Consider the following 27,446-nt stretch of genomic DNA (forward strand, 5'->3'; position numbering starts at 1 on the left):
GCCTCCTCGAGAGGGGTTGGACTCTCTTCCACTCTGGAGTTGCCCGTGGTGAGAGGCGTAGAGCAGGTGTGGGCATACTTATTGCAGCTCGATGATCGACTTTGTGGTCGTATCGTCGGACTTGCGGCCGTATGTCCTGGACACTCGGGTGAAGAGAGGGGCGGAGCTGTCAACTGATCACCACCTGGTGGTGAGTTGGCTCCGCCGGTGGGGGAGGAAGCCGGTCAGACCTGGCAGGCCCAAACGTATTGTGAGGGTCTGTTGGGAACGGCTGGCGGAATCCCCTGTAAGGAGGAGTTTCAACTCCCACCTCCGGCAGAGCTTCAACCATGTCCCGGGGGAGGTGGGGGACATTGAGCCCGAATGGGCTCCGTTCGACCGTGTCCCTTGGGGACTCTTGTAGGGGGTGCTCCGGGAGTATGGAGTGCCGGACTCCTTGATAGGGGCAGTTCGGTCTTTGTATGATCAGAGTTTGGTCCGCATTGCCGGCAGTAAGTCGGACATGTTTCCTGTGAGGGTTGGACTCCGTCAGGGCTGCCCTTTGTCACCGATTCTGTTCATAATTTTTATGGACAGAATTTCTAGGCGCAGCCAGGGCGTTGAGGGGGTCCGTCTCTGCTTCCTGATCCTGTGTCTGTATGTATGTCTACTTTTGCACAAGCTGTATGTATGTGTGTATGTTGCTGCTGCGACGCATGAATTTCCCCACTGTGGGATAATAAAGGGCATACTTACTTACTTACTTACTAGTGACCGAAAGAACGAGATCGCGAATACAAGCGGCCGAAATGAGTTTCCTCCGCAGGGTGTCTGGGCTCTCCCTTAGAGATAGGGTGAGAAGCTCGGCCATCCGGGAGGGGCTCGGAGTAGAACCGCTGCTCCTCCGTATCGAGAGGAGTCAGATGAGGTGGCTCGGGCATCTGGTTAGGATGCCTCCTGGACGCCTCCATGGTGAGGTGTTCCGGGCACGTCCCACTGGGAGGAGACCCCGGGGAAGACCCAGGACACGTTGAAGAGACTATAAGGGAGAGCCCAGACACCCTGTGGAGGAAACTCATTTTCGGCCGCTTGTATTCGCGATCTCGTTCTTTCGGTCACTAGTAAGTAAGTAAGTAAGTATGCCCTTTATTATCCCACAGTGGGGAAATTCATGCGTCGCAGCAGCAACATACACACATACATACAGCTTGTGCAAAAGTAGACATACATACAGACACAGGATCAGGAAGCAGAGACGGACCCCCTCAACGCCCTGGCTGCGCCTAGAAATTCTGTCCATAAAAATTATGAACAGAATCGGTGACAAAGGGCAGCCCTGACGGAGTCCAACCCTCACAGGAAACATGTCCGACTTACTGCCGGCAATGCGGACCAAACTCTGATCATACAAAGACCGAACTGCCCCTATCAAGGAGTCCGGCACTCCATACTCCCGGAGCACCCCCTACAAGAGTCCCCAAGGGACACGGTCGAACGGAGCCCATTCGGGCTCAATGTCCCCCACCTCCCCCGGGACATGGTTGAAGCTCTGCCGGAGGTGGGAGTTGAAACTCCTCCTTACAGGGGATTCCGCCAGCCGTTCCCAACAGACCCTCACAATACGTTTGGGCCTGCCAGGTCTGACCGGCTTCCTCCCCCACCGGCGGAGCCAACTCACCACCAGGTGGTGATCAGTTGACAGCTCCGCCCCTCTCTTCACCCGAGTGTCCAGGACATACGGCCGCAAGTCCGACGATACGACCACAAAGTCGATCATCGAGCTGCGCCCTAGGGTGTCCTGGTGCCAAGTGCACATATGGACACCCTTATGCCTGAACATGGTGTTCGTTATGGACAGTCCGTGACGAGCACAGAAGTCCAATAACAAAACACCACTCTGATTCAGATCGGGGTGGCCGTTCCTCCCAATCATGCCCCTCCAGGTCTCACTGTCATTGCCCACGTGAGCATTGAAGTCCGCCAGCAAGACGAGGGAGTCTCCCGGAGGAGCACTCTCCAGTGCCTCCTCCAGGGACTCCAAAAAGGGTGGGTACTCTGAACTGCTGTTCGGTGCATAAACACAAACAACAGTCAGGACCCGTCCCCCCACCCTAAGGCGGAGGGAGGCTACCCTCTCGTCTACCAGGGTAAACCCCAATGTACAGGCGCACAGCCGGGGGGCAATAAGTATGCCCACACCTGCTCTACGCCTCTCACCGCGGACAACTCCAGAGTGGAAGAGAGTCCAACCCCTCTCGAGGAGGCTGGTTCCGGAGCCCAAGCCATGCGTCGAGGTGAGTCCGACTATATCTAGCCGGAACCGCTCAGCCTCGCGCACCAGCTCAGGCTCCTTCCCCAGCAGAGAGGTGACGTTCCACGTCCCAAGAGCCAGCTTCAGTAGCCGAGGATCAGACCGCCAAGGTCGCCGCCTTCGGCTGCCGCCCAGCTCACAAAGCACCCGACCCCCTTGGCCCTTCCCACGATTGGTGAGCCCGTCAGAAGGGGGACCCGTGTGGTTTCTTCGGGCTGTGCCCGACCGACCCCCACGGGCACAGACCCGGCCACCAGGCGCTCGCCAGCGGGCCCCACCCCTGGGCCTGGCTCCAGGGGGAGGCCCCGGTAACCCACGTCCGGGCAAGGGTACACGGTGTCCATTTTCCTTAATCATCATAGGGGGTTCTTATGAGCTGTTCTTTGTCTGGTCCCTCATCTAGGATCTGTTTGCCATGGGTGACCCTACCAGGGGCTTAAAGCCCCGGACAACATAGCTCCCAGACTCATTGGGGCACGCAAACCCCCCCACCACGGTAAGGTGAAAGCTCAAGGGGGGCACAATCCATTAGTCAAGTAAATTTGATTTGAATAATAGCGGACTATTTTACGAAACTCCTATGACAGGTCTGGATCACTCGTAAATTCTGTTCGTACCTGAAAGAAAACTTAAAATACAAAAAAATTGGTGAATGCGCAAATTCTCTTAAATCACTCGTATGCACGACTTAAGAACAAATCTGTGCGTACAAACGGTTCTTGCATGAGGCCCACTGTGTCATTAAGTATCTTGCCCAAGGACACTTCAACATGCAAACTGGGGTATTTGGAGATGAAACCTTCCAATTGCAGGATGACCACTTGAGTTATAGTCAACCTCCCTAATGATAGTGACAAATTATTTATTTCTGTTTTTAGAAATAGGAATTATTGGGGTTATTGTTGTTGTTATTATTATTGTTATTAGCAATCAACTGAAATTTGTCTGGTTTCAGTCAGGATTGAGAATAATTTCAAGATTAATCTTGATTCTCCATGGCAAAATGACACATCAGTCAGAATTGCACTGTCCCACTTTCCATCAGAGCACAAGACAAAAATACTGATAACATTTTATCCAATCAACCAATACAACCCTGAAAACATTATGAAACCTTTAAGGCCTTTAAGGTGTGCCGGATAAATACAACAAAGTAAAATGATACGACCAACACAAAAACTGTGGTATTTTGTAAATATAATAATAAACATGAATCCACTGTGTACTTCTATGTAACTTTTAGTTTTGAAGGCTTCATTGCCTCATTGGAGAGCCAGTCGTCGCATATTATGCAGAGCGGGCTTGGTGTTTGGGAATCACCTGTCACGATAAATCCATATTTTAAGTAGGTCTCCTGGTATTGTCTGTTAAATGCTTTCTTTTTCTTAGTGGTCATAGGCTCTTCTTCTGTCTCCTCACTGGGCCTTTTCCCCTTTGCAAAGAAACTTTTCAAAGACTGTTTTTTACTCATTTTGCTAGCTTGTGGTTTAATATTAGCGTATCACTTGACCTAGACAAGCGTCTTGACACGTGTCAAGAGTGAGTCATAAACGGATGAAACGGAGAGAATTCGGTTATTTTTCAAAATTAAACATTGTTCAGACTCGGATAACAAATAAAACGGAAATAATGTAAGTTATTTATTCTTTCTGTGCGGCCCGGTACCAAACGATCCGGTCCGTGACCCGGGGGTTGGGGACCGCTGATATAGATGACATAAAAATTACATCACCATACAAACACTCAATAAGTACCTTGAAAAAAATACAACTTGCTGTTTCAGAATTTCCTTTAGTTAAATTCACTGTCTTTTGTACAAAGACACAAAGGTTAAAACTCTGTGCACAGTTTCATTCTGTAATGTGAAAAACGACAAACCAAGCCAGAAATCTGGCTGTCAGTGTGGACGCAGACTTAAATGTCAACAGCAATATTAGTCAGTTATGAGGTCCACCTACTATCACCTGACAAATATTTCAAGAATTGAAGGACTAATGTTTCAGAAAGACTGCTGCATTTTTACTTGCACTTACCTTTAGTATACTTGATCACTGTAACGGCGTTCTCACTGGGCATTCCTAAAAATTCCAAAACTTTCTTGAATTGGTTTGTATGAATTTGGAACTAGGAATTGGATTGGATTTGATTATGGATATATTACAATGAATTGGACAGTTGTTCTTTGAAGTGCCCTCAGATGACATTTGTTGTGATTAGATGCTACATAAATAAAACTGAATTGAATCAAATTTAGCTGAATTTAATTGAATTAATGTTTAGAGAAAATCATTTTTATTCTGCACATTCAAACTCTAAACCCTAATTTTTAGCTGTTCATGTGGCTATTTATGTTGATGCAGAACTTAATTTTTTTTAACAGATACCGACAAAGAAGTATTTGCAAAATGACAGCCTATTAAGTGCAGATTGTGGAACGTATTCATGGGTACCAGTGACGTCACGTCGACCAGACCGCCGCCATATTTTCCTCAGTTTTGCTGTGGCGGTACACACCTCACACTTGAACGAGACGGAGAGACGATATTTGTTAAAAATTAACATTATTGGTTGGGACCCATTTTTATTACCCTCAACAGTATTTTGTCCGCTAACCTCTGCAAAACGCCTGCCCTAACTCACGTTCCCGGATATTTATATCTATTTGATCCACAATCCCTCCCCTATAGCCGAGACAGCCTGAAGGCTTTTAAGAGCACAGATGCCTACCAGTATGATGTTGCTGGATGGATGAAGAAATCACGGATATGGCACCTGAAGCCAAAGAAATTATATGTCATCACAGCACATGTAAGTAATTCAGTTGTTAGTAAAACAGTTTTTAAACGTGTGGTTTTGGTGGTAGTTTACCGTTAGCGTTACCCTGATTGTGTTAGCTAGTTTGTTTACATTCCCACTTTAGCTCGCTGCCAGCTGACATCCATGCTTTACAACATATTCCTGGCATCTTTCAAATAATGTCAATTTTCAGTCAATTTGCTGATTTTCCTTCTACTTCACGTGTTCTGGTAACGTGACAACGCCGTAACCTGTAACCTGGGTGCTGCGGGCGGACACAAATATGGCGGCGAGAAAATACTGTGACGTCATGTGGCCTTGATGAATACTGAGGTCCTTCCTGTCTATGTCTTTCTTCTATGGGTACCAGGGCTTGGCATTTTCTTACCAATTCCTATTTAGAATTGAGTTTTAATTCCTAACCCTAGTTTTTTTTAAAAGAACAAAGAACACAAAAAATGCCCAAAAAATCCTTACCGTTGTTTTTTTCACTGTCAGCTGGCTTCATCTGGATTGGGTGATGCATCTGACCAAGGCAAAAAAATATCACATCATGACACAGAAAAATACAAACTCATTCTTAAATGCTTTTACAAGTGCAGTCATGTGAAAAAATTAGCAATAAGCATAAGTAATAACAATAATCCAAAAAATACATAGCTTGATGTTTAAGAATTTTCTTCAATTAAACAATGACAAAACAGAAGTCAGTGTATTTGGACAGTGGTCAGTTTGGATAGTTTTCCACAGTTGCCTGTTCACACATGTATTTCCCAGTAGGAGATTCTCAGAAGATATAATTGTCAGTGTAGAATGCAGAGGAGACAGGACATAAAGCAAACGATACCCTGGGATAATCACAGTTATTTACAGCACTTCAGTAATGGCAAATATGGTTCCAGCATGTACAGTGAATCCATCACTCTTTCCACATTTTGTTATGTGACAGCCTTATTCCAAAATGGATTGGAAAAAATGGAAGGAATATTCTTCCCCTCAAAATTCAACATGCAATACCCTATGATGACAAAGTGAAAAAAGTTTGTTTATATTTTGGCTAATTTATCAAAAACATGTAGCCTGCATGAGTTTTAACAGCATTTGCTCAATACTTTGTTGAAGCACCTTTGGCAGCAATTACAGCCTAAAAGTCTTTTTGAGTATGATGCTACGAGCTTAGAACACCTATTTTTGGGCAGTTTCTTCCATTCTTCTTTGCAGAACTTCTCAAGCTCAATCAGGTTGGTTAGGGAGTGTCACAGCCATTTTCAGATGTCTCCAAGATGTTCAATTAGGTTCAAGTCTGGGCTCTGGCTGGACCACTCAAGGACATTCACACACCTTGGACTTAATGGCTTGGTTTGTGCTCTGATAAGCACTGTCAACTATGGAACCTGGCTGCCTTTGACACTGTTGTATATAATAATAATTTGTAAAATCTTTTAAAATCCTCCATATTAAATGTGTTAAGTACTTGTGAGTACCCAATGTTTTACATGCCGTGTAGACAGTGGTCAGAGCACTCTCAGTTTGGAGAAGTCCACTCAGAAAGGGGCCATGAGAGGAGCAAATTTTTCGTCATCTCAAACAACTCAAACCTAAACAATGTCAAAATGTTTGGGAGCGAAAAATAGATTGTGGATTGTTACACCACTTTACTTTAGCACAAGAAAGTTACATGGACTGGCTCTGTTGCAATACAAACTGTAAACAGTTATACAGTAAACAACTGTCTGATACAAAAGTTCCACAGAGTAAAAAACATGCATGTGTAAGTGTACATCTATGAATATGTATACTTGGGTATGTTGGTGGATATTTATGTATCAATGTATTTTATGTTGCTTGTTTTCTCATTTATTTTTCCGTTGAATTTAACTGAATTGAATTCAACTCAAATCCTTGATTTGAATGGATAGGTTATTATTAGGGCCTTTCTGTGTGGAGTCTGCATGTTCTCCCTGTGTATGCGTGGGTTCTCTCCGGGTACTCCGGCTTCCTCCCACTGTCCAAAAACATGCATGTTAGGTTCATTGGTGTCTCTAAAATTGTCCTTAGGAGTGAGTGTGAGTGTGTGTGTGGTTGTTTGTCTGGCTTGTCTGGTTTGTCTCTGTGTGTCCCTGTGATGGACTGGTGGCCTGTCCAGGGTGTACCCCGCCTCTCGCCCGATGATCCCTGGAATAAGCTCCAGCCCCCCCGCGACCCGACCGACGGATTCAGCGGGTATAGAAAATGGATGGATGGAGGTTTTTATTATGGTTGGAAAATCAAATCAAATTTTGCATTGAAATCTCTCTTCCTCCACTACCACCTATCTATCCACAGAGAAAAAACTTGAGAGGAATTAAGAATAGTTCTCAGTGATACAAATAATATTGTCTTCTTGATATTCCCAATTGCCTTATCAGGGCTCCAAACTAGTCAATTTAAATGCCAGAGATCTCACATTTCCCACGATGATCAAAGGGAGATATGATTTCAAATTCCATCTACTTTCTGTTTTGTTTACTAGGGCTTTGAAATGCTTAGTCAGCTGCTCTTATACACAAACAACTTTCCTATTTGGAATGGTTATGCATCATGACAGGTGGGAACGAGTACTCAGATGGTAAATGAAATATTTTAAATCACTGTGTTTGACTACCATGTTTTGTCGTACTTTACTTCTCAAAACATTTATTCCAACATATTCATGATGAAGAAAAAATTTCCAATAAAGTGATGGAGATTGTCGACACTTGAGGGGCCACAAGATTTGACCCAGACACAGCAAGGATTTCATTCAAGTGCACAGAAGTCCTGCAAGACCTGGACATGACAAAACCCAGAGCATGTGCCATGCTTATGGAGATGATATATGTAAAAAACTTCAGCAAACCAAGTCAGCTGTTTCAAACAATAATTATTGAGCTGAATGGTGGGAATGCTGGCCTAAGGATAATGTCTAAAAAAACAAATAGCTGCATTACAAATGTGAAGAATCAAGCTGCTGTCCTTAGATCACTGTTAAAGTACTTTAGGTAAATTAGGTCATATTAGGTAATATGGTAAATTGCAAACAGTGGCGTGACATCCCACAACTGTAGAGGGAGCTAAAGAGGGGGAAACAAAGCCAAAATTCTCTGGCAATGCATTAATTGAATATCTAGAAAGTCACCACAAAAACACCTTTGATCGCTAAACATTATATATGACTCTGCTAGCTCTAGAAATTTGAAACAATTTGGAGCTTTTCTTGCTTTTTTTCAAAGATTTTTTTCTTTTTCTTTTGGCACCAGTGGCGAGGGAGGGGGATGGCATGCAGCAAAGGGCTGGAGTTGGGGCTTACAGATTGAACCAAATGCTGTTTTGACCCAGGACAACAGACCTGGCAGCTAAATGAGATTTTCCTTTTTGTGTAACATTTTGATGGTGGAGAGCAGATGAAAGAGACTGTTACCTACCCCAGGCAGAATCTTCATGTTGTGCAGAGCATTCTGTGCTTCTAAGGCTGATTTGCGTGTATAGTATGTAACAAAACAGCAGCCTGTCAGGTAATGAAAAAGAAAGCAACACAAAGTGTTAACAAAGTAGATTCTGTTAGAGTTTACATGTAAGGTCATATTTTTTGTTTTGTTTTTATTGCAAGACAAATAACAAAACATTGACTTGAAAACACAGTGACAAGACATTGACTGATTACTAATAATACTACTACCACTGCTAGTGATATGTCCTTTGAAAGCCATTCACCATTAGCCACCTTCATCTTTTTTACTTATTAGAAGGTAAACAGTTTCTGTACTGCATTTCTTAAACTTGGTTCTTTGTGAAATTAGCTTATTTTTGCTTATTCTTATAGATTGGGACCTGTAGAACAAGAGAAGGGACTCCTTCATTAAGGAGGGGCAGGTGATCTAGTCTTCCTTTACCGAAGTTTCTTTCCCTTTAAAGTGACGAAAGCACAGCAGAAGCTGTTGTTCCTGGAGAGGCAGAGGACATTTAGCACATCACTTAGGATTCTTAAGAGTTTCCGCTGCATTATCAAAAGCATCTCGGGCAGCTGCATCATTGTAAAAGTGGAAAGTGGAAAAAATAACTGAGACCACACCCCCTACACAGGCCTTTCACATCTCTACCCTGAGGCAAGAGGTACAGAAGTTTGAATCCAAGGCATTGGGCTGAAGAATAGTTCCTGTCCACAAGCCTTCAGACACCACAATATATCAAGCGTGCGGATCACCTGTGTGTCTTCACAGCATGGACGTCTGAACTATTTTCTGAGAGGGGGGGCAGGGTTTTTGTTGGGAGGGGCACGCACACTTATCAGTGATAAAGGACTTGATTTGAAGTTACTTTATAATAGCATGCAGTTATAAGAGAACTAGAATGGATGAACACGGCATCTTTATGTTGAGAAAATCAAACTTTGATAACTAAATCAAGCCATTTAAGGAACATAACAGCATTATTTGTACCCTTGAATGTGTCGTTTATTCAGTAGTGATACTTAACATATCCAGGCATAGCAGATAAAATACACCACAAATGAAAAAACGAAAAGTCTGCGCTCACAACTCAGGGCTTTCATGCATTTCCAAAAGTGGACCTTCTCTCAGTTGACCTACTGATGAAAATTTTAAGCAGGGTCGAGACTTCGCTTTCATCCATAAGGTCACTGTGAGCGTTCATAATGGCCAAATGTGTTAGCACTGAACGAGAAGAACAACCACACAGACAACCGGAAAGGCATACCAAGGACCAATCACAGCTGCTTTTTGTCTGCGCACTTCCGCTTGAGCTCTGCGTGGGTTTGCGTCCGTCCGACGTGTAGTCAGGATTTTTTTGAGGTGCACGACGACGGGTGCAGACCCTCTGCGCGGGGGGCGTGGTCGCGCACAGAGACAGATTTGACGGTTGCAGAGGCTATGTGTCGAAAGCATAAACTCGGCTTTAGTCTCTTCTGCGTCATGGTGTTGGGCAGCCAGGTTTTCAGGTGTCACGCTGTGAGCTGTCTCTCTCGGACGATTAGCTGGCCCAGAGTCGGGAGGTTTTGAAAAAAAAAATCAGAAATTCTTTTTCGACATTTCAGCTGACTTTATTGAACTTGTGACATTAAGCTAACATCATCAAATCAAAACATCAATGCGCGCCAACATATCAAGACAAAACAACAATGCCCGCGAAACAAAAGTCATGTTTTTTATTTGTTTAGCCTACATGATGATTCTAGAATATGGCGCCGTTGTGTGTGGCTGGCCGTCTACCTCTGCTACCTTTTTTGTGTATTGTCATGTTTTTATCATTTTCATCACTACTGGTGTATGATCGCCTGAGTCTCTTAAAAATCCGAGATTCTGTGGACATAATACCGATCCAGGACAACGATCAGACAAAGCCACGCCACCCGTTTTGGCGTCTGTACCCTCTTACCTATGGCGTCTACCTGGTCGGTTACCACGCAACAGCCGTCGCAGAAGACGTGGAAAGACTGAGAGGTGGAGTAATATGCCGGCTGAAAGCCCACCTGGCTTCGTCCTCCACGAACAACGCTCGCCGTCTGCTGTCTGGTCTCTCCAGACGACATCCGAGGCTCCGTGGATTACTCCTACCGATGGCTGCTGCCGGTCGTACCGGAGGCCGGGAACCCATCTCCCTGCCGCCGACCCGTGAGGATCCGCAGATGGGGCCGCGTACTGGAGAATCTCCGACCGGTTAACCGGGCCTCCCAGGCCCGTAGCCAGGATTTTGCTTGGGGGGGTTCTTTTTATATATTTTTGGGACTTTGTTCTAGGGGGGTCCGGCTGACAAATTTTGAAAATTCAGCCCTCTGAAATGGCATTTTCTGCTTTTTTTAGAGGATTTCAAAGTAAGAAACGGAGACTGTAGATAACTGTTTCAGGCAGTATTGTATTCAAAGAATGTATACATTTTCGATGAAGGATACGAATTCAATATATACATTTTTGTAATGCCTCCACATGCATCTTTTTAGACTTTGTAGAACACCCCCTGCCTACGGGCCTGCACCGTAAGGTCTTTGGGCTCTCACAGGCCTACCCACTAAGCTATATTCATGTTTAACTCATCACATATGTATTTGACTGTGCGTGTGTCCTTAGCCATACTAACAAGATGATATTCACTCAATAGAGTAGCGTAGACTTCACAGGGTACTAAATATGCCAAGAGACATTTTAAGACGTAGTCAGAGCCCAAGCTTAAATAGTGGAGCGAAATTTACTTATGATGTACAATAGGCTACACACATTAAAAGTTGCACAATATGTTTGAATGAAAACACCAATGAACACAGTATTTCATCGATCAAAATGATTTTGGAGAAACAGTGTATAATGAGCAGATAGACAACACATGTGAAAACATTAGTACAACTTCTTCAGGGGGTCTATTTTAGTTAGATATGCTAAGCTTAACGTTTAGCCTATCTAGCTTTAGCTATTTTCCGACTACATCATGCAAATAGTTTACAATATCAACCTAGATGCTGCCTTAGCCTATAGGCCTATACGTGCATTTTATGACGTTTAATAGCCATGTCACTTAATTAGGCTATACCAGACGGTAAACGTTACGTGATTAGCCTACCGTGGTGGCTGAGTTTCCCACTCATTGCTGTTGGGATGGGGGTCAGAGTCGTAGTGTCCTCTGAACAATCTTCGCCACAAATCCAAATGAAGATAATTTGGGCAGTTTAGTCACCCTTCCATCTTGCTCTTTGCATTTGTTCTGCTTCCTGCAGCCACTTTTGTGTTTGAAGGGTATGGGATTGCCTACTTATCGCTTAATCAACACGCAACACAACACAGCAGAATGGGACAATCGCAACATGTGTGTGGGTGGGCTTTAGAATCTTTGGCAACAATATTACCCAGACATCCTTGTTATTTTTCGATGGCAAGATTACTTAATAAAAACAAGATTCTTTTCATTCAGCAAAAGGCAAACGACGCTAAATGAATTAATTTCTGTTGTTAAGACAGACTATTGTTAAAATGTTTATTGGGCAGGTGATAGCTCATAGCTATGAATAACTGACACCATAATTGAGAAATGTTAGCGAATTGACTGGACTGGATCAAATCCTGACCTTCTTTTGTATTACAAGTCTTAGATAAACAACAAACTTTAAATTTGTTTAAAATGAAATACTGTGTTCATTGGTGTCTTCATTCAAACATATTATAACAACCCTTAATGAGTAGGCTATTGTAAGTAAGGAATCCTTGCGCCGCGCGTATCAGTAATTGTTAACTCATCACCTGCCGCGACCGAACTTCTCGGGACTGTGAGGGGGTTCGAACCCCCCGAACACCCCCTGCCTACGGGCCTGCCGCCCAACAGACGGATCGGCGTCTCGTTTGCATGGCTCTCATCAACACCAGATCCGTCGTAAATAAGACTTAGCCAGGCACAACCTTTCTTTCCACTGTTATGCAGACGATTTACAAATTTATCTACCATTGAAGCCAAACAGTAACAGTGCACAATGTTCTTTGTTTAATTGTATTGCTGATATTAAGCAGTGGTTGGCCCAAAATCTTCTTCATTTAAATGATGACAAAACTGAATGCATTTGGGGATACTGTGACGGCTGGCTTTGGCACCTTGTCTTCAAAGCTTAGTTCCACTGTCAGAAATCTGGGAGTGACCTTTGACCTTTGATCTGAGGTTGGACAAACAAATGAACAATGTTGTCAGGACTAGTTTTTTCCAGTTGCATCTCCTGGCCAAAGTTAAAATGTTTTTAAGTCGTCATGACCTTGAGAAAGCCATCCATGCCCTAATAAGTTCAAGGTTAGACTATTGCGATGCACTTTATGTTGGCGTCTCCCAGTCTTCTCTCAGCCGCCTTCAGCTGGTGCAGAACGCTGCTGCCCGTCTTTTAACCAACACCAACAGACATGTGCACATCCCTCCTGTTCTTAACTCCCTCCATTGGCTTCCTGTCCTTTATAGAACTGATTTTAAACTTTTAATGTTTGTTTTTAAAGCTCTTAACGGCCTCGCCCCATCATATTTATCTGAGCTTTTAACAGTCCTGGTAGATCTCTGAGGTCAACAAATCAATTTCTGCTGGAAGTGCCCAGGTCAGAATACACACCCTGGGGTGACCGAGCCTTTTCTGTCGCTGCCCCCAGGCTCTGGAATAAGCTCCCTGTCGAGCTGCGTCTTATTTCTGACCTGGGCCTCTTCAAATCTGGGCTAAAAACCTACTTATTTAGGATTGCTTTTAATACCCTGTAGTAGAGGCCTGCGCGGGACAGAATTTGCTGTCCCGCTCCCGCCCGCAAAAAGATAGGATTTTTAGTCCCGCTCCCGCCCGCACGTGTCATATTTTGTCCCGCTCCCGCCCGCAATTCCCGCATGATTCAGACGTTCGCGTTAATTCTCACGGAAGTTCTTGTCATTGGCTTGAGGAAGGAAACATGATCTTAGCTGCACACTCTGTCCGATCCTTCACGTGGGGCACACAGTGCAGGAGCGCATCAGATGGCACAAGCAGCTGCTTTACAGCAATAAGCCCAACATACCTACCAAAATCTACCGTGAATATTAAGAATAATACATTGTACATATGTTATATGCCACTCCTCACATTTCCATTCTTGGAAGTAAAAGTATATATTTTTAGTTAATATGATTTTAAACACAGGGTGATGGAGCCCCGCCCCCTACTTTGAGTGGATTTGAGCATAAATATCTAAGCCTACAGCTCACCTTACATTGATTTAAATGCAAACAAGTGGAATGAAAACAATATGTGTTATTAATTACCCTACCTTTTCTAAACCCAGAATGTTGAAAATGTAACATGTAATCCATTTATTATTTAAGTAGGTTAACCATGCCCTGTCCCTCGTTTTTGTGCAATGCGCCTCTCCTGAATAAAAGGAGAGATGGATCGCGCTTTTGAACTTCTTTTAGTTAGGCTTTATTTCTTCTCAGTTTCTCAGTTTCCTCTCACGTTTTTAGTTAGCGGGACTGCAGCTTATCACCGCTCCCGCCCGCTCCCGCACTGGGCACTCCCCCTCCCGCCCGCGCCCGCAATGAGCTTTCAAAATGTGTCCCGCGCCGCACTGCTTTGCGTTGGGTCCCGCGGGACTCCCGCGGGAGTGCAGGGCTCTACTACAGTCCTCGTTGCAGCTGTCCCCGATTTGAGTCCCGCACCGGACGGCCCTTTGCTGCATGTCTTTCCCCCTCTCTCTGCCCCCTGCTTCCTGTCTCTCTTCACTGTCCTGTCCATTAAAGGCATAACACACCCCCCCCCCCCCCCCCCCCCCCCCCAAAAAAAAAGAGAATGAGTCTGGCAGCACCATGTTGAATCGGGCAACAACCGCCATTCTGACAAGACTTTCCATATAAGGAAATGTGCAGGTAACAGTCCTTTCTGTTCATGCATTTTACATGTTTTAAGACCTTTGTACAGATGTGATACAGTGTAATTAAAGCCTCTCCCCATCTCTCTCTGCTTGTTATTCTTCAAAGCTTGTGATGTTTGAATGATATTAAATTGATAATGAATGATGTTTTAAGGGTCAAATCTACAGTCAGAGGGGAGGATCAGGTGGATGTGGGCTGATTTCGGATTTTAAAAATAAAAGATGATGGCAGTCAGGATCCATCCATAAGGGAAATTGAAATTATCTGCAGCACCGGGACGTCCGACAGAGGTGAGCTGTCATTGATGTCTGTAATTGCAATTATTAATGTTGCATATGATGCTATCGTGCAAAAGACGCTCTGTTGAGAGCTCCGCTCCAGCTGGCTGCTGTGACAGGTCACTGACACTGTGTTTCTGCTTAATCTAACATGTTTCAGACTCGCCCAATTTACATTAAGACCTGTATTTTGATATTTGAAATTTCAGGGGATTTTGATAATAGATAATTAAAGTTGGTTTGCGAGGTTGTGGAGTTCTTCTAGAAAAAATAGGCTTTATTGGGCTATTAAAGGAATTGTCGGAAAGGCTGGATGTTTATAAAAAATAAACCATACCGCCATTCATGACAATGGGAGGAAAAAAGTGTGGGAATGACGTTGGATAGAAAATTAAGTGTCGCCATTCCGAAATTTGAGGCCCATGTCGGAATGGCGGCATGTTACCGCTGAATCAGCTGGATACAGCCTCAACTGATTCTTGGGAATAGGTTGTTTTAGCAAATAAGGAGAGATGAGACAAAAGTCAGCAGGTGAAAGAAACGACCTCACATTTTAGATTATCTTTTGCTGGAAAACACAAGTCTGAGCAGCATGTTTTACTTGTTTTACATGTTTTTAGCATAAAAACAAAGGATACAATCAAAACTCAGTCCTAGATTTTTAGTAGCATGTGTGATATAATTTGGTAGACTGCCAAGATTACAATCCAAACACAAGTTAAGAAAAAAAGTGGGGATAGAGGGGTTGGATTAACAGCTAAAGGACTATATTTTTTTAGGTCTTTTTTTCCTTTGTTTGAATATTATCTCCGTCCAGACTAGAATGCAGAAATTTCCCAAAACACTGAAATAATCATGCCAGATACATCTACATTAACGACACATCAAAATACAAGAGTCAAATATTCTGAGCTAGCTGAGTGAGTTCATTCTCCTTTGGCAAAAACTTCTGAACCAAAATTTTTGGTGGCGAAACCTAAAGATGAATGCATTTTTTTTTGTGGAAAACATCATTATAGAGTTGTTGCTAAATGATAATAAATTGACAGTAAAAGGTCTTGAAAGCCCGAGAAAAAATATCACAAAAGCCTGTATAGCCTGTATATAGGTGCCATTGCTGTTATGGTTTCCAGCATATGCACATTACAAAGAGTAACAGTGGGCATAGTAGGTTGAGATGTCCAAAATCTTTGTTTATCATGTACATATGAGAACTGTCTTTAAAAATATTCACTTTGGAAAGCCTACTTAAAAATCAAATTTCTCAATAAAAACAATGTTTGCACTTGGATGAGGGTTGCACACAAAGAGGAAAAAGTTTGTTGTCCAAAATATCCGTGTTAATGTGAACAAGGCCTAACTCACATTGATAGCTGTTGTTAGAATGGGGCCTACAGAACAGAACCCATGACCAGCTAATGTATACTAAGCATTGCAGACGCAATGCCCAAGCCTGTGTTGTGAATGATATGGGAGAGGATGGGGTGGGATGGTGAGAAGAGTAAGTTGCCCTTACAGTACAACAGTCTACCCTATGACATTATGTCATATGCTGGTTGATCATAACTGATAATCATTGTGATAAAGGTAATTAAGATTTCTGCATCAAGAGGATTCTTTTGTGAGCTATAAAGGAGGTGAAGAAAATCACATTAGACTGAGGGTCCTTTCACACCAAAATAGTCCAAGGGACCCAGTTCGATTGGGCGGGGAATGCCCAAATATTTCACACCTTCATTTGGTTTGGTTTACTTTCACACTGCACTTTTGAAAGCAGACCACACCGCCTGGACAACGTCACACAGTTACAACAGCTAATCGTTTTGGGCACTATTTCCCGAAATGAGCACTGACCAGTAAGGAAAAAAGCACGAGCAAGAAAAAAACCCAGCTCATTGATTAGCTCGGACCGAAAACGGAAATCCATCTCCTTCAGCCGACCTGTTTATAATAAGCAATAACCCTAGACCCAAGCAACCACTATATATAGTCCTCTGACCATGTATCAATAAGCACCTGCACCTCCTCACTACTCCATGTCTGTCCACAAGACATTTTCCAACTTTTTCTTGGCTTACCCCTGCTTCTTTGGTTTCGTGCTGTTGGCTTTATTATTTTTTTTTATCCAAAATACACTGCTTTCTACAGCACCTCCTCTCTTTGGTTCACTGGATAGTTTGTGGGGTTCATCTGCAAGTGAACCAAGGCCCACATTTTCAGGTGGACCAGAGTTCACTTGTTTAGTCCTCACCAGACCACGGATGAGCTTTCACACCTGCCCAAAGAAGTGGCAGTGCTGAACCAATGTGAATGTCATGGTTGACTGGTTGACTGCTGTGCGAGTAATCTGTTATAGTCCTAATGCCTTTCGACAGATTTTGTGGGTTGTCGTTGTTAAAGTCGTTGGACCGATTCTTTTCACTTTATTCCATTAGGTAACATTATTAGACAGCATGGCATAAATTTCCATTGCTATGCTGATGATACCCAGTTGTACTTATCTATAAAACCAGATGAACCCAATAGGATGGTCAGACTACAAGCATGTCTTAAAGACATAAAGACGTGGATGACTCAGAACTTTCTGCTTCTAAATTCAGACAAACTGAAGTCGTTATCTTTGGACCTGAGCGCTTCAGGGAGAAACTGTCTAGTTATATAATTACTATAGATGGTATTTCCTTGGCTTCTAGTTCTACAGTGAGGAACCTTGGAGTTATTTTTGACCAGAATTTATCATTTGACTCGCATATAAAACAGGTTTCTAGGACTGCCTTCTTTCATCTTCGTAATATTGTTCAAATCAGGAACATCTTGTCTCAGAGTGATGCAGAAAAAGTGCTCCATGCATTTGTTACTTCAGGATTGGATTACTGTAATTCTTTATTATTGGGCTGTCCCACATATTCTCTGAAAAGCCTCCAGCTGATCCAAAATGCTGCAGCCAGAGTTCTGATGAGAACTAACAGCAGAGATCATATTTCTCCAGTTTTAGCTTCTCTTCATTGGCTCCCTGTTAAATTCAGAATAGAATTTAAGATTCTTCTCCTTACATATAAAGCTCTTAATGACCGAGCTCCATCATATCTTAAAGATCTCATTGTTGGATACTTTCCCAACAAAGCACTTTGCTCCCAAACTGCAGGTTTACTCGAGGTTCCCAGAGTTTCTAAAAGTAGAATGGGAGGCAGATGCTGCGTGTACACCAAGGGCGACCTACGCTGCCTGGTAGCGGAGGTAGCTGGAGAAGCTTCGCTTGACAATTATCTGCGGCGCACCGCCCCTCACGACCTGGCACTGATGACGGCTTTACCCACGGATGCAGACAGCGATGCAGCTGGCCTCCAGCCCGTTTCCAGAGTAGGCAGCAACAACGCCACTCGTGAGGCCATTCGGGTGAGGGAGACGTTCATGGCCTACTTCGCCAATGAGGGGGCGGTCATCTGGCAGCCTTGACACCCGGCACCACAACGGCACTTTTAAGAGCCACCAAATGCATTGAAGGCATATTCCATACTTCCATGTCATTAGCCATAAAATAACGTTTCAGTTCTTCACAGGAGCGCAACCGATGCAGTTCTTCACAAGCACAACTTTAGCAGGTGCGGGTTTGCGTGTGGGTTTGCTGTATATAATTTGTCATAATGCATCATTTCTACAGATAGTACTAATGATAAGATAACATAGTGATAAGATAATGATAAGATAACATAGTAGTGGTGGGCGGCGATTAATTTTTCAGTAGCCATGTTTGAAGGACGTAGGAACTAGGAACCAAAGTTTACACGTCTGTTTCCGCGAACCCCGCGGATTGTCGGACCCCTACAATCTGTGGATTGTCATTGGTTTTTTCGCCGAACCGCATCATAGCTCATTACCATAATATTAGCTTGAGTTTAATCGCTGGAATCCGCTCTGGTCTCTCAGTTCTCTTCGCCCTCCATAGAGAAATAATGATTTCCGGCACTCAGGTAGCGTAGGTCGCTCTTGGTGTACATGCAGCAAGAGCCTTCAGTTATCAGGCCCCTCTCAACTCAACTCAACTCAAACTTTATTTATAGAGCACATTTAAAAACAACCGGGGTTGACCAAAGTGCTGTACAGGTTAAAGCAGCATGGATGATAAAAGAAAGAAATTAAGATAAATATTAAAATACATAAACACAATGCAATAAAAAAACATTTCTGTGGAACCAGCTGCCAGCATATGTCCGGGAGGAAGACACCCTCTCTAACTTTATGATTTGGCTTAAAACTTTCCTTTCTGATAAAGCTTATAGTTAGGGATGGCTCAGGTGATCCTGAAACATCCCATAGTTAAGCTGCTATAGGCCCAGACTGCTGGGGGGCCTCATCTGTCACACCTTTCCTCACTTTGCTCTCTTTTTCCCCCGTTTAATTTCTCAAATGACATTATGTACATGTGACATTATTGTGGTCATTAACTCATGTTTCCCTGTTCCAACAGGTATCCTTTGAATGGTGTTACAGTGTTTGTTGTCCCCTCTTTCTGTCTTCTCAAACCCCAGCTGGTGGAGGCAGATGGCCACCCTTACTGAGTCTGGTTCTGCCAGAGGTTTCTTCCTGTTCAAAGGGAGTCGTTTCTCTCCACAGACTCTCAGGCACGCTCAGGACGGGAGATTGGATCAAAGAGAAGTTTCGGTGCAATCTGCTGGTTTCCTTAGCTAGGAAATTGTTTTTGAATTGGCTCTATATGTATGAATTGGACTCATTTAGAATTGAATTAATTGGATTTGATTTGATTATGATTACAATGAATTGGACTCTAATTGGCTTGAATTGGACTGTATTATTGAAGGGCCTTGAGATGACATTTGTTGTATTTGGCGCTAAAACTGAATTGAAAACTGAATTAACCATTTTGTACAGTCTGCATTTAACTGCTGGATATTCTAGATCAGGGGAGCAGTATGGTCCGGTAATGTTCATAACTGTGAATATACAATGCCAAACCTCCTCCTTTGCATTTACCTGAGGCTGCAGTCCTGTCTGACCAGAACGAGGAGCGTCTCTCTAGTTCCACCGCAGCATCTGGGTGCAGCATGTTGTTATCCAGCCAGGTCTCTGTAACAATCGTTACACAGCTGTCGGAGCACAGCTGTCCATTCTACGTGAAACAATCCTTCCAAATCCACGTACACAAATACTGACTGAAGTTGTAACTATACATTATTCAACATGTTAATCATGTCATGATCATGCTTGGCTGTCCTGTATTACTGAGGTCAAAACAGCTCATAGCCACTGCACCACAGCTAGCATCTTCCCCTGATCTCTGGAAATCCTCCTGGACTCCGTAAGAACTATTGATTCCTTTTGTCTGGACATTCTCTCATTTTGGATTCCTACCAACCATCTCCCTCCTCTCTCAGTGTTCCCTAACCAGCCGGACACTCCCCTGGCTTTTAACAACATCCTCTCTGTCAATAAAACCAGTCTCAACTCTAACATTCTGTGTCTGCGTCTGCTCTTGGGTCCTGTTCGTGTATCGGCTAGGCACCTAGCCATGACAAATCATATACTACCCATAAATTAATATTACCCACATCAACTAATTCAGTATGTCAAACCAGAACAGGTCTTGATTAAGCCATGTAGAACTCATTGAAGCTTATTCTATTTTTTCACCATCCTCGATGGGTGAAAAATTCAGCATCAGAAGTGGCAACTAGCATTGACACAGTTTCTCAGCTTTTTGGCTCCAGGCCGAGAGGCATGAGAGTTCAGTTGACATTTTGAATAGCAATACAAAACTGCAAACTCACCATATAATGTATGGTGAATGGGTAGGTGATTATAAAACAGCACTCACGAGAACAAAACAGGCAGTTTTCAAAACTACAAGATAATTTTATTGTTTTCCATCGTTTTATATATCAGGCCATTAGAATGAACTTTTAAAAAACTTTTATTTGTTTTACCAGCAGCCATGCTAATTCTAAGCCAGCACTGGATGATTTTGGAATTGATTTGCTTTAGTGCTTATCTTCAGCTGGTAAGCCAAATCCAAAGCCAGGCTGCAACTCAGTGAAAGAAGAGGAAGAGACTTTCTTTATCAGTCTTTGATTTATGTTTAGAATATTTTTGTCCTCTCGAGTTCTCTGGGCTAACAACCCTAGATTAAATTCGACCAACAACCTAATCCCAACCGGAATAATCAAGGAGATTTTTCCGTTAACCAGCACTTCCAAATTGGATTTGATCAGTCAATCTTTGTTGACAAGCTAATGTTTCCGGCGCCTGAAGCAAGCAGGCGGCCTTCTCAGCAGCTCTGTGTGTTTTATGTGTTACAGTACCTCACTTAATAATTATATTAAGTTTGTGATATATACCCTAAGGATATGCACATGACTAAGTGCTATCTCAGTGGAGTATAAGCGGAAGTACCAGGGTTGCCGGGCCGGAGCTAAGCTAAATGTTTACCTGTCACACAACGTGTGATGGAGATTCCAAACCTAAAGTTCCTCAGTACTGATGGGAAAAAAGGTAAACGAACTGTTGGCGCTGACAAAAATGTAGCAGGGTTACAGGGAGATTAGCTTGTGTGTCCTGACCGAGACATGGCTAACCAGCTACACAGCGGATGCTAATGTGGAGTTACCGGGATTTACCACTGTGAGAGCCAACGGAGACACAAAAGCATGTGGGAAAAGCAAAGATAGGGTTCTGATACTATGTTAACACAAGATGGTGCACCCCTGGTTATGTAATTTTGAAAGTAACCTCATGCTGCCGGGATTTCAAACTGTTAGCCATTAGCCTGAAACCCTTTTATCACCCAAGGAAGTTCACAGTCAGTGGGGTTACATGGCACTGAAAGGATCGGATTATTGGCTAAATTACAATAAGACTGAGTTGCTCCTTATTTGAGCAAGGGAAATTATCTTTGGATATATGGCGGTGAATGAATCAGATCATAGGCACAAAGCATGTCATACCCCGATACGATAGGTGGAGCTGTACCCATTTCAACTATTGTAACAAACTCAGGTATTCGAGAAAATGGCGAACGCAGAGCGTCCCTACTAGAGTTCTCAACGGGTCGGGTCGGCCCGAAAAACCCGACGAGACCCGCAGGTTCGGGCCGGGTTCGGGTCGAAAATATAAGCAGATGACTCGGGTCGGGTCGGTCCTCGGGCTTAATCTTTTCTGCCCAGTGAAAAAAAAAAAAAAGTATTAATCATCACTGCTGTTTACCGTGAATCATGGTGAATTTCCCCTTGGCGATCAATAAAGTATCTATCTATCTATCTATCTATCTATCTATCTATCTATCTATCTATCTATCTATCATAACGAAAGTCTGTATGGAGCGGGGACAGACATGACACCGCTGCGTGCACGCCTTTAGCGGAGAAGAAGATGGAGTTGGTGAAGAGCAAACTTGCTGCAGGTGAATTCACCGTCGCTACAGGAGTGGGAAAATCAGAGGTCTGGAAAGTGTTTGGAGTGGTGCTGGATTCTGATGGAAATTCCACAGGTTATGTGCAATGCTCAAAATGCAAGGTGCTGTTAAAATATGACAGCAAAAAAACAGGGACGTCCAGCCTGAGCCGCCATACAGTAAGCTGTGCAGTCTCCATAGAATAACATGGGAAAACTCGACCCCCGGCGTCGGGCGTCGGGCCCGGTTCGGGTCGATAATTCATATTGATGTGTTGGGTTACATCGGGCTCGGGCTTTGAAAGCCACGGGCCGGGTCGGGTCGGGTTGTAATTTTCAGGCCCGTTGAGAACTCTAGTCCCTACGTCCCTCTACATTTGGTCTGTGATGAGCTGCTTGTTGCACAAATGCCATGCACAACGGAGCATCTTCCATCGCGTTGTTTGTTTCTTTCCGACGGCGGCGACAACAACAATAATATCGTCTCTTCCGACTTCCGGTTTATGACCCCGGGAAAAAATCTCGAGCATGCGCAGAACCTAATTCACCATGTGCTTCAGCGTCTGCAAGCACGTTTAATTTGACTTTCAACCGAGTTATCTCGGGGTCTTAATCCGAGTAATCCGATCCGATCCAATTTCTTGTCCGATTAAGGTGTATACATGAACTTAATAACTCAGTCTTATTGTTATTTAGCCAATAATCCAATCCTTTCAGTGTCATGTAACCCCAGTAAGTGATACCCGTGTGTGTTTACATTCAACCACGGACCGATGCAGAGGCAGCTTGTGAGTCAACTCAACTCAACCATCACGGGTTTACAGACTCAGCACCCTGGGGAATTTATTGTAATGTCTGGTGACTTTAAACATGTGACCCTGGATAAGACTCTCACTGCTTTCCATCAGTTTGTGGACTGCCCGACGAGGAAGAACAGGACCATTAACCTTCTGTATGCTTCAGGATGTGGTCCCCTGTAACTAAGGAGGCACTCAGAGGCTGCTTTGAAACCACTGACTGGAGTGTGCTGCTGAGCTCGAGAACATCAATGGTGGAACTGAATGTGTGACAGGCTACTTCAATTTTTGTATGGACACACTGCCTCCCAGCCCCCTCTAACCCCTCCACCACCCCCCACCCACGGCCCTCCTTCCTCTCCCCCTTTTTAACATCCCCCCCACCCTTGACCCCTTCCACCACCACCCCACCTTCAGGCGTTCCCCTATACCCCTACTGCCCTTGGCCTCTTCTCCTCCTCTCACCCTCTCATGACCAGAACCAGCTGTTGATATACACATCAATGACCAAAGAGATGGTACTGGACTTCCGTAGGACGAGACCCCCAACGCAGCCCGTACTCGTAGAGGGGGTGGAGGTGGGGTCGTCCTACAAGTATCTTGGTCTGCAGCTAGACAACAAACTGGATTGGTCAGTCAACTCTGATCATCTCTACAGAAAGGGGCAGACCAGGATGTGTTTCCTGAGGAAGCTGGCAGCTTTTAACCCCTGCAGAAAACTGCTGCAGATTTTTTATCAATGTGGTTGCCAGCGCTCTTTTCTATGATGTGGTGGGATGGGGAGGTAGCATCAGAAATGGGACACAAATACACTGGACAGACTGATCAAACGTGCTGGCTCTGTGGTTGGGATGGAGCTGGAGTCAGTTGTGGCGGTTGCAAAGAGGAGGACGAGCTGCTAGCCATCATTGATGAGGTCAGCTTCCCTCTGCACGTCTCCATCACAGCACAGAGGAGCTCGTTTAGCAGCAGGCTGCTGTCACTGAACTGCTCTACAGACAGACTTAGAAAATCCTTCCTGTCCAGGGCCATTAGACTGTATAATAGCACATTGGGGAGGGGTGGACGGAGGGGGCCCTATGGTACTACAGCGCTACAGATAGTGCTATGGACAATATGTAGAACTGTGAAGGCCTAGCATTTTTAACTCGTGTCACTTTATCCCGATACTACTTTTTCTTTTTACTGATGTTTGCTTGGATTGATGTTAGTGTTCCTGACTCCACAAATTTCCTTCAGGATCAATAAAGTATTTATCTATTTAACTTTCATTTTTGATAAAGCTAATGGTTAGCATAGTTATGCTGCTACATGCCTAGACTGCTGGGGGACCTCCCATGATGCACCCTTTCTCATCTGATCTATCTACTTTTCATGACATATTTTTTTTGTTATTCATATATTTTACTTTCTCATCGGGTCTCATTCTTCTGGAGATTTATTCCTGTTAAAAGGGAGCGTTCCTCTCTGTCGTCGGCGCTTCCATGCTTGATTGAATCAAAGAGATCAAAGTGATCCTAGCAAAAACAATGAGTCTCTTTAACCTGCCAGAAATCATAAGTATTACATAGTGGTTTAACAAACCAATAACCAAAATTTTGCCAACCAAAGATTTTTTTTAATACATATTATAGTTTTTACACTGCAGCTGTTTGTAGGCTCCATTCAGCTTTTGTTCACTGACCACTCCTATGTGTTCCCCTTCCTTTCTGCATCTGTAAAAAGACAGGAATCACTATAGCAATCAGGGAAACAAAATATCCTTCTTTTGTCAGCGAAATAGACCATCGTCCCGCTTTTGAGTTTTCCAGTACCACTCATCTCTGACGTTGCAACAGAAGGATCAACATAGACCCAATTGATCTGCTAACCCCGAAGATTTCAAAGTGATTCATGGGGCTGCTGGAGCCCTATGTGACACTGTGGGGTGACTTTCAGGACCCTGGGTGAGGCTGAGGGGGATAGGTAACCTTTTATGGTAGCTGTATGCTAAACCAGAGCTTCTCTTGTCTCCAGTTATGGCTAAATTGGAGAAAAAAAGCTAAGGTAACACAACACAGCTTTGGTGGAAATCTGCAGTGTAGATCCTGCTGGCATCTCCTCACCATCAGGTCCTCCGGTCTTTCCCTTGCCTCCTCTCCAGAGCCATCCTTCTTCCAAACCAAAGTCCACCTCACCTAACCTACCATCTCCCCCTCCCCCATCCAGTTACTGCTCTGCCAGCTCCCAAGCACCAGTCTTCAGAGCCTCTACCTCCAGCGCTTCAGTCCTCTGTGCTGGCACCCAGCCCATGTCCACAATGTCTGCGGTCTAGCCCAGGTTCACACCGTTCGCATCCCAGGCCTGGTCCATGTTTGCTGCGTTCCATCCCTTCTCCACGTTGGCTGGGTTCCAGGGCTGGGACACAGGCTGCAGAGCAAATTTCTGCTATTGTGACTTCCCCGATCTGACCTTTTCAAAGAGACTTTGGTGTAAGGCTCTTTCAATTAAACAGGGAATTTAACCCACATCCCTGTTTTATCTAGACAAAACCCAGAAGTGGCAAAACGTTCAACATGGCTACCACTGCAAGCCATTGGATTGGGAGTATATCAAATGAATGTTATCTTGAAGGATGTTGGTCTTGATAGGGATCTTAAGCAGCCAAAACCAGAGTAAATTCAGGTGAGCTTGGATGTCAAAATAAAAGGTCAAGACGCAAAGGGCATAACCAGGACTACAGCCTGTCTCTTTCTTCCACAAACCAACAGATTAAAAAAACTGCTGCTGTTTTTACAAGTCTCCTTCAGAAGAGTCTACACCCACCTGATGAAACAGTGTTACCAACAGGCTCTGTTGTAGCTTTGATTGGGATAAAAGAATTTTGGAACCAGCTGGACATCTGGTCATGCAGCTGAGAGGTCCCTGCTCCTTCGTCACCGGTCCTGCCTGGCCGCCAGCCAGCTACCTGTCCTGGAGGGGTCTCAATCTCGCCAGTTCTTCCAAAGTAAAATTTCTAAGATATTTAATCTTACAACAAAATGAATCCCACAGCACCTTAGAGATACAGTCATTCAATTATGATCCAATAAAATGCAGTTTGTTGTAAGCCAATCAAAATCTAAATTGGTCAAATTCAGATAATGCCAGTTCTTACAAAGTTGCTAACTAACGAAATCAAGCATCATATAAAATCTTCTATCAGATATAATCCCCGCCCTGAGCGCGCATGGGGCAACGGTGGAGAGAAAAACTCCCTTTTAACGGCAAGAAACAGACTCAGGAATGGCAACTTTCTGCCTCAGTCAATTTAAGCTGTCTTACACTTGACTTAAAAGAAACTCTTTTAATAAATGAGATTTTTAGTCAAGTGTAATAATATATAAACACATATCCTCTGTGTATGTGGTATGTATGTGGTGTGTGTGCACGTGTGCGTGCGTGTGTGTGTGTGTGTGTGTGTGCATGGTACCACATGCTAACCTTTACTCTGTGGTGGATTTTGGCTACGATCTCGGAGGATATTAATCTCATACACTGCTCCAAAAGGTTCAAATAGCTCACGTAGTTGCTCCTCAGACCAAGACCGTGGAATCTGTCCCACAAACATCTTAATGGCATCAACATCTGGTTGATCAGGATGGTCCAGGGACCCATTCATCTTCTTCCCACTATAAAGATAAATACCAGTCCATTAGATGGAGTCTAGAAAACTGAACAAAAATCAACTAATCAACAACAGTGTGCTCGAAAAATTTGTCAAGTTGCTGGTTTATCAACTAAAAACAAAATGCACACAAATCTAAATCTGTAGTGAAGTGGGCATGTCATTATCATTTCCCATTGTCTTTATGATGCTGCATTTCATTCATTACATAATAACATATACTGATTCATCTTAAAGTTCCAGTGTATAACATTTAAGAGAATTTACTATCATAAATGGAATGTAATATCTAGAATGATGTTTCCATGACAATGAATCATACAACAAAAATATGTTGGAGAAGATGTTGCTGAGACTACATCAAGACCAATGATTGAGGTGCGGGATGGCAAAGCAGAGGTGTAAATCTGACGGTCCAGGGAGCGTGTGAAATCTTGGCAGATAGAGGCAGAGAAAGACGATGCTTGGTGTTGTTCCGAACTGAACCTACTGAAAAACATATTCAGTTTATTGGTTCTTCCATAACTTCCATCAGTCTGATCCCACTTTCCCTGAAAACCTGTGAACTTTTTCATACATCATTACATATCCCTCATGTTGTACTGGAATTTGCTTTCCAGCTTTTTTCCATACACCTCTTATCTTCTTTTTTAACTGTTTCGGTACGCTCCTCAATAACTCACTATCTCCCTCCCGGAAGGTTTCTTCTCCTTGTTCAGCAGCTTTTTCAGATCACAAGTGACCGCTTATTATTGAGGATCCACCTCACTGTGGGGGTGATCGTCTCCATGCAGGATTTGATACTGCATTCCAGTCTGTGAACTTAAAGCAATCCTTTATATTTTGTTCAG

At 43.8% G+C, this 27,446-nt stretch overlaps 1 protein-coding gene across 14 annotated transcripts in view; it reads right to left on the minus strand.

Annotated features, from left to right (window-relative positions):
• Positions 1-27,446, minus strand: part of celf1 (cugbp, Elav-like family member 1) — an 89,521-nt gene that overhangs the window by 49,366 nt on the left and 12,709 nt on the right. For 8 of the 14 annotated variants that reach the window (XM_075462640.1, XM_075462552.1, XM_075462822.1 and 5 more), the window contains exons 2-4: positions 26,412-26,599; positions 8,530-8,612; positions 5,564-5,612 (exon numbers count right to left, since the gene is read on the minus strand). In XM_075462640.1, the coding sequence (XP_075318755.1) occupies positions 5,564-5,612; positions 8,530-8,612; positions 26,412-26,599 (320 nt within the window). Of the gene's footprint in view, positions 1-5,563; positions 5,613-8,529; positions 8,613-26,411; positions 26,600-27,446 lie in introns of those variants that run through there. The other 6 variants (XM_075463442.1, XM_075463084.1, XM_075462998.1 and 3 more) reach the window with 1 other exon arrangement.

Source organism: Odontesthes bonariensis, chromosome 1 (genome assembly GCF_027942865.1).
Source record: "Odontesthes bonariensis isolate fOdoBon6 chromosome 1, fOdoBon6.hap1, whole genome shotgun sequence".
Taxonomy (NCBI): Eukaryota; Metazoa; Chordata; class Actinopteri; order Atheriniformes; family Atherinopsidae; genus Odontesthes; species Odontesthes bonariensis.